The sequence below is a fragment of the Apis dorsata genome, unplaced genomic scaffold, assembly GCF_000469605.1.
Source record: "Apis dorsata unplaced genomic scaffold, Apis dorsata 1.3 scaffold_1280, whole genome shotgun sequence".
In the NCBI taxonomy this organism is placed as follows: domain Eukaryota; kingdom Metazoa; phylum Arthropoda; class Insecta; order Hymenoptera; family Apidae; genus Apis; species Apis dorsata.
In genome coordinates this window covers 111,446-120,129 of record NW_006264377.1, presented here as the reverse complement: position 1 = coordinate 120,129, position 8,684 = coordinate 111,446, and the positions used below count along the sequence as shown (strand labels likewise).

General features: G+C 28.3%; 1 protein-coding gene across 1 annotated transcript in view; it reads left to right on the top strand.

The window, feature by feature from the left end:
* LOC102681049 overlaps positions 1-1,906 on the top strand; it is a 94,190-nt gene extending 92,284 nt beyond the window's left edge. Inside the window, exon 8 of the mRNA XM_006625107.2 lies at positions 203-1,906. Coding sequence (XP_006625170.1) covers positions 203-431 — 229 coding nt within the window. The 3' untranslated portion in view covers positions 432-1,906. The remainder of the gene's footprint in view (positions 1-202) is intronic.
* Positions 1,907-8,684: the final 6,778 nt, after the last annotated feature.

The window sequence follows — 8,684 nt, the reverse complement described above, 5'->3', positions numbered from 1 at the left end:
TAATAATAATAATAATAATAATAATAATAATAATAATAATAATAATAATAATAATAATAAACTTACTAGCATCTGCTAAATTATATCAATTACAATCCCATCTTTCTTCAACCCTCGTCAATCTCAACACAATCAATCTACACAACATTCTACACCACTCCAAAAAATTCTATTTTTATTTTACTCTGAATTTCCTTTCCAGGCTTCCAGAGACCCAGCTGGCCGAGAGGCTCCACGGCGATCGTTACTACGCGGAAACAAGGATACCTATGTCGCCCACCACGATGCATCCAGCGCCAGGGCATTACCCTGGCAACACAGGTGTCAGGGTGGACCTGGGCAACCATATGGTAGGCACGGACAGTCTTCACACGATTCTACGCCCAGAAAATCCACGGAGTTTGAGCACGAAGAGCTATTACTACGGCTGACAGGAGGAAGGGGGGGTTGTCCCGCGCGAGGGGCGGCCCCCGTCCTTGAGCCCGGTACCCGAAGTGAGCACGCGGAAGTACTGCTTTTAATCCAGAGACCGATTTTCTAACGGCGTACGAAGCCGCTGTAAAAGACAAGACGATATTAAAAGACAATCGATATCAACGATACTCGTTGTCGATCGAAATCGTTGTTTCCTCGAGCGAAAGTCAAGAGATCTTCGTCCTGGTACCGAAAATGAGCATGTGGAGGTGACGCATTCTTTTTTTTTTTTAATTCTTTTTTTACTTTTCTTCCAACTCTTGGAATTCTGGAGCAAAAAATTCGATGAAAAATTCGATTTCACACGAGAGAGAACGAGAGAGAGAGAGAAGAGAAAGAATCGTGCTACGATTTTGTTCCCTGAGATTATTTCAATTGGAAATTTTCGAGAGGAATATTCGTGGCCGTATGCTTTCACTGCAGGAAGCGATGTATTTGATCCCTATAAATCAATAGCACGAAACGAATGGAAATTTAGTTGGATTCTGAGCGTTGGAAGTGGACAAACTTGTTATCTCTCGCTGCGAAATCGTTTCACGCGTGCCTGTATCCGACACCGGAAGCGAATGAGAGCTCGGCCAACGAGGCGGGAAATCTAACGAGAGCGTTGTAAATACATCGTCGAGGGTTTCGAGCTATTTCTATGGAAATTCTGAGAAATATCTCGAAAATACCCCGATCGAACAGGGATATTAAGAGAACTTCTATTGTTTGTTGAAGATGATGTTATTGAAGATAGTATTGTTTTTTCATAAGAAACTGCCATTATATAAGGCTGGATAATCGAATAGAAAGTATAAATATACGTTGAATGTAAACGAAGAAAATAGAAAAATTTATGGAGGCAGTGTTCGTTCTTGCGACCAATACCGGAAATAAATATCTACGATACCGTCAAAGATGTGTAAATGATTAATTAATTGTAATTAGATTTTGATATCTAAACGATAGAATTTATTGGAAAAGTGTTATGAAATATGAAGGATAAGGAATGAAATAATAATCGATATTAGAGATAAAAAGATAATTCGTGATGTTAATTATTAAATTCTGATGTGTTTGATTTTTTTGACGATATTTTTCGATGATTAGAAATCTTAATAATTGAAATTTAAGTTGATTTATTTAAAAATTTATACAAAAAAGATGTTATTTGTTAAAATTAAAAATATATAACAGTTTTCAGTCAACTTTTGTATATAAATTCAAAAATATATTGGAAGAACGAGATTGAAATATAAAAATTGAATGAAATGAAAAGAAAGTATCACTGCCTATCAAACAATAGCAACAATAATAATAAATATCTGCGAGAGAAGCGAATCGATATCCTATATATACATACAATAATTTATTGTGAAAAATCACTTTTTTCCAACGAAAATCACGCACATATTTCTTTAAAAAGAAAAAAAAAGAGAGAGAGAGAAAATAATACATATCTGCACAAATAAATTGTGTACAGCAATAAATAATCGTAATTCTTTCCATTTAAAAGATTATTATTTTTTGTCGAAAGATCGAGGAGACTGTCTAAAAAAAAATCTATCACTGCCTAATCGATGAGAAAAAGACATACGAGTCTTTTGTTACGAACCAAATTTTCTTAAATTTTTCTCAAATCGAGCTATGTTATTGATATTGTGATATAGAAACAAATATTAATAATGTGGTTTCCTTGATAATAATTTTTCTAATATAAATTTTGAATATTTATCTTATTGGAAAGAAATATATATAGCTCGAAATATAATTTATATTTAAATATTTTATAAATGTAATTTAAACATGCATACGAATATATTCTTCGATTTTAACTTGAATTAAAACAATTGATAACTTTTTATGAGATAATTTTTTAAAATAGAATAACTGAAAAAATTCTGAATTTTCTATTAAATATAATTCTAAAATTTAAAAATAATTGAGCTATACATATTACCAATTAGGCATTCAAAACATTAATTGGTAATATTGTTCAAATTTCTCTCGATTGAAGCTCATTGTTAGTTAGAAGCGGAACGAACAGTCACCGATTGAAAGGATCAATATTGCATTCGATGGACGAACGAAAACGACACGATCGAACGAGACGAATCGACGATCGATCGATCTTCCTAAAATCTAACCTGAAAAATCTCTAACAATAAAAAAAATATATCAAAAAAAAAACAAAAAAAAATAAATAAACATATAAAAAAACAAAAAAGAAACAAAAGCAATGGATCGAATGCCTAATTTCGATTGAAATTCATTGAAATTGGTATTCGTTATGGTGGTTTAACCATATTAGCCTTAAAGAAACAGGAAATCGATCGATCTCAACGAAATTACAGCGGTTTTGTGTATCGAGTACACGCAACCAAAAAAGAAATAGGAAAGAAACACAAATGAAAATAAAAATGCACTGCGAAACAACTTTTATAGAGAAATGATCTGTATGTATATCACGCTGTAAATACGAACAATGTAATTTACTGTAATTGTTAAGGGAATTCAATTAAAGAGGAAGAAAGTGTATGTATGCGAGAGAACGTTGTATCTAGATTGAGAGTGTAATCGAAGGAAGTAGTCGAGAAAATTATTCTCTGTGCCATTGAGTTGAATTTCACTATAGAGAATCTAAATCTTCTGTGGTGGTTCACGTGATTGATTGTGATTGATGATAATGGAAGAGAATCTAGTTAGGATCTTCAAAAAATTGTTAAATTATAAAATTATAAATGAGATTAAATTTTCTTCTATTTCAAGATTTGAAATATACAATATTTGTTTTTTTTAAGTTTGTAAATTGTATCAAAAATGATCTTGTGAAATTATCACTTGACATTATGTTAAAAAGCATGGAAAAATTCTACTATTTCATGCTATTTAAATGATTTTTTTTCTGTTTCTGTCAGGATTGATTTGTATAACTTTATATACATTAATTTAAAATGATTATTAATTAATTAATATTAGATTAATATTAGATTAACATTAGATTAATATTAGATAATCAATTGACAAAACAGAAAATTTATATATTAATTTTAAGATAATCCTTAGACTATCTTTTTCTTTGTATTTTATTTTTTACATTGCAATGAAAAGTTGTGCATATGTACAATGAAAAGTTATGATACGTTTTTAAAATAAGAATTTAACCAATATATGAATAATCATGCGAAGAAATGAAAATGTTTTAATTAATTGATAATATTTATTTCAATTGTAATAAAATATGCACATATTTTGAAGAAATATTAAGTGAAAATTCATAGTGCCATTCTCGCATAATTAATCCTTTTTTTTATTTATGATTTATAAATTGTTTGTAGGTAATCATATAAGTATTAATTTGTACATTAATTTCTACAATTTTGTACTCACGACGTTATTATCATAAATAACGAAGGATATTTAATATACAAGTTTCTTATTTAATATTTTTTTGAATCAAAAATTAAATAATGAAAATTGAATGGCTTATTGAAATAATATTAAAATAAATAATATTCTTAATTATATGTTACGAAATTACAAGAGAAAAAGGATTTTTGCACATTGATTTTGCACATTTGTAAATTTAATGCAACTTATTTTTCCAACGAATATACCATAATTTCTAATTAATTATTCGAGAATATCTTTCTCATGGCCATTAAATATGCAAGTTAAACACGATATTCGTTACACGATAACAACATCAGGATTACAATAAGCATTCTTTGATCCCGGAATCATAGCATGCGAAATTCAATTTTAACTCTACCGTCCAAACTTACGTGTATTTCGAAAAATACGATTTTCTCACGCGACTAAGCGGTCGAATATAATAATGCAACGACAATGGAACAATCCAACACAACTGTTCTTCGTGCAACAAACGATTTTATAAATGGTTGAATCTAACAATAGACTATGAGGTAACAACAGACTTCCCACATATTTCTTTGCCATGCGATTAATTTTGCAAAATATAATGGTATATATTTCGGTGGTGAAAAATTGAAGAACATGGAAAAATAAATAATAAATTTTTTTAAATATATCAATATAAATATATCAATGAGCCAATCAATTATTAAATTCGACTTATTTGTAAAAGAAGAATGAAAAAAATCCGCGTTGTTCCGTTGATTAGATCGCGCGGTGGTATATAATCCGCTGTGGCCGTGTTTTTAATTGGTCTGGCTTAATTAAGCCACTCGTGAGGGTTTGTAGCGAGTCACACTGGTCTCAGGAAAATTCTAATTGCCGGAAGAATGCTGGTTCTCCGCCCTTTTATTCTCACTTCTCAGATATTCCCACGTGTTCTTTCTTCCATCGCTCAATCCTCTGACATTTTTCATCTTGATGAATTTTTTCTTCTTCTTCTTTTTTTTTTTTTTATAATTCCTTCTTCTATAATTCAACTTTTATATTTTATTTCAATTTGATCAATACTTTTACCATTTTTTTCCAAATGGTAGTTTGAAAGTCGAGAGTCACAGAGAGTGTGCAGAGAATTTCGAATAATTTACCATAGGGTAATATACTCCCATTGGTATTGGCTCAATGGAATGAAAGGTATGAAACAAAAATGTATAATAGGTATTTAATGAACTGTTACGATGTGTCGAGAGTGAAAGGATAATTATCATTTGTAGATTCACGTAAAGCACCAGGTATTCATTAAGCATTCTGTTTTTATAAATAAATATTAAGTATTAATATGTACGATGCGTTGACAATGTATATTATATATCTTGTGCTGTTTATTTATACTCATCACTGCAATAATTAATTTCTCTTAATATAATATTCTCTTGTAATTTTCTTATTATTAATTTCTCTTTACTTTATATAATATTAATATTTTAATTAATTTCTTTATAATACTTAACATTACCAAAGAAATTAATTTTTATTTCTTTCTTGTTTAAGTTACATATATATTTTCGTATTTAACATATAATTTTAATATTCTTAATTCTATAAACTTTTTTCTTTAATTATGAAATGCAATAATTTGAAATTGATTATATATCAATTTCAAGGAGATTTTATCTCTCTATAAATTCACTAAGATTATTATAAACAACTAAGGAGAGTCAACGCGAAAAAATAAATATAATATCGTTTTTATATTTTATATAATGGCAAAATTGCGTTTCTATTAATGTATTGAACGTTGCGCAAATTATTATTTATTACCATTATATACCTACAACTAAGAAAGCATGTAAAATTGTACCAAAGACAAGTTATTAACGCATCGATCAATAGGGATGTAATTATGGACTCAGAAATAAAGTCACGAATTATTTTTATTATTGGCATATCTTTATTTTCGAGTTATTAAAATATATTTTGCAATTTAAAAAATAAAATATAAAATATTCTCTAAACCAATATAAATATAAAATACTAGTATATTTATAATTGATTTCGTTTTCTCTAAATTATAAAATTCCAAACTAAAAATATGATTTGAAACAGGAATATTAATTTTTCCAAAAATTCTTTCTTCTCATCTCACGAACTTTGTTTCTGAGCATATCCAAATTACCTTATTGTCGAGGTGACTTGTTCGAAGCGGAGTGCCTGATATTATTTCGCGAGAAGCATTTCTAAAATGGGTACATGCCCGTCACTAACTCCGCGAATAAAATGTAAATTTCCATTAAACTGATTCGTGGAAGAAGTTAGGGAAACACGCGTGTCCTGCGTAATGCTCGAATAGAATGGAATTCAACGTGATTTATCGTGACGGTCGGAAACTAAATTTCGCAATGAGAACGTGCGATGGAAAGGTTCACGATCTTGTTGAAATTTGGTAGAACTTGGAAAATTACGAATTCTGAAATAGATCGTAGCTAAAATGTAATATGATGGAAACAATTTTGAAACGATATTACGTCACGTTGATTTTTAACGAAATGATTAGTGGAATGATTATATGAAATTTTAAGATTAATTTGAATTTAAAGAATTTTTAAATCTTTTAAATACGATTAATATTATTTACAAAAAATATTATGTATTGATTGATTTCTATACTTAAATTTTATGAAAATTATTATTATGTAAATAATTCTATTTACGAATTTTTATATAAAGATCCTTGTTTTCATGAAATTTTTAAGTTTAAAAGAAGAAATCAACTTATAATTTGTTTTATTAAAAATTTCTTTATAAAGATTTAATTTATGTTAGAACTTTTAAATAATTAAATATTAAAGAAGAAAAAAAAAAGGAAAAATTTAAAAATATAAAATGATTTTTTCGTAATTCTAACCTCTTATTTTGACGAGTCGTTTTCTTTGTTTTCGTATAAATCTCACGCCATACGTATTGATTAACGTAAAACGAACGTAAAACTGAGAGCGAGGGCGAAAAAGTTTGACAGCAGTCGAACAAGTTTTAGTATTTGTGGAAGAAGCAAGGGGTGTAACCGAGTTTCGAGGAAAAGTTTTCAACGTTTCGTTTGTTTGTGGAGGTGTGTATTTATTGTTTGAATTGTTCGATCAGCTCGATCGCGATTGCGTTACAATTAAAACGTTCGGAAATAAAAACAGCTTGAATTGCAAAAAGAAAAACGATATCTATATTTCTACAATTACCTATCGTAAAATCTATGATAACTTTTTCCGGGAAAAATTTTAAAAAAATAATAATTTAAGAATATAAAAACAATATATGAAACTCATGGAATAAAATTTTGAAATAAGTGATATTTTTATTTTAAGACAATAATTAATTTTTCGTGACTAATATTATATTTTCATGATTAATACTATCTATAAACTTAATACTATCATAAAATTTAATCACAACTATTTTACAATCTCCTTGCTATTCCAATTTTTTCACCATTACTATCTTTTATGGAACATGACCGTGATACGAGTAGCCATATTATCCCCTTACAACTTCGAGTTGGTCACGTAAAGAGTTAAACCTATTTATAAGCTATTCGATATAATACGATTCCATAAATATATATATAATAACCATACCACTAAAAATTTTGCTAAAAATTTCTATGGATATATATTTTCTCATCACATTTTAATAAAAAAGAAAATATATATATATAGAATTAAAAAAATTCATGTCTTCATCAACTCGTTTAGTATCAAAGATTCATCACGAATGATTTTTATAAAATAGAAAATAATCATTCATTTCCAAAGAATCGAAAAAACCAAATCTTCTCGAAATGTGACAAAAATAACGCGTACTCTTTATAAGAACTCGCTTCTCGCGAAATTCATCAAAACTTTTGTATGACAAGCAGCGAGAAATGACTTTAGATAATCGAATGTGTGAAACGAACGAAAGATAATAAGAGAAAAAAATGTATAATGTGTGTGTGTAGAACGAGCATCGACGAGTTTTTATTGTAAGTACTTCTCGTTCATAAGCACCTTGTAAATATCGCTGTACCATAAATAATCGTGTACCCTTCGAGTTCGACTCCTCCCCGATCTCGAATCGAGAAAATCGAAACGGGAAAAAGAGTTAATATCGAAAGAATGTGATTGTTTATTATATTCCAGGAGACAGAAAAAAAAAGAAGAGAGAAGAAGAAAAGTGTGAAAATTTGATCTCGACTAGAGAACAATGCGAAAGAGAAAGAAAAAACGAAAATTAATATGAATTGAATAGTATAAATTGTATTTAAAAAATACAAAATGAAATTGTATTTAAGAAGCGTTATCAAATGATATTATTAATTATATATAGAGATGAATCGAGGAGGTGTTTATAGGAATTTTAAATGTAGAGTTTATATCTAATATACATGATGTATCGACAATCGACATCGCGGAGGAAGTCCGAAAAAAAATATCGTTCTGTTAACGTTTTGGAGCGAGCCTGGATATTGAACGTATGACTAACGTTTCCAATTTGTGTAACTATCCTTTAAATGATTTACAATTATAATAAATGAATTACGAAAACAAATTTATCCTCTGCATTTTTTTTCTTTTAATACGATTACTTATAATTTCAAATTATTGTAATATATTTCTAAAATATCTGGAATTAATTTTTGTAATGATTATGATTCTGAAACAATTTGTTATTTTATTTTTATTTTATAATATTTTAAAATTACTTGAAAATATGACGATTCGTTCGATAATGATAGATGATAGATGAATAAATCATAATTGTATTGTAAGAATACTTACAATACAAATTTATGAAAAGAAAATAATATTTAAGATATTAAACAA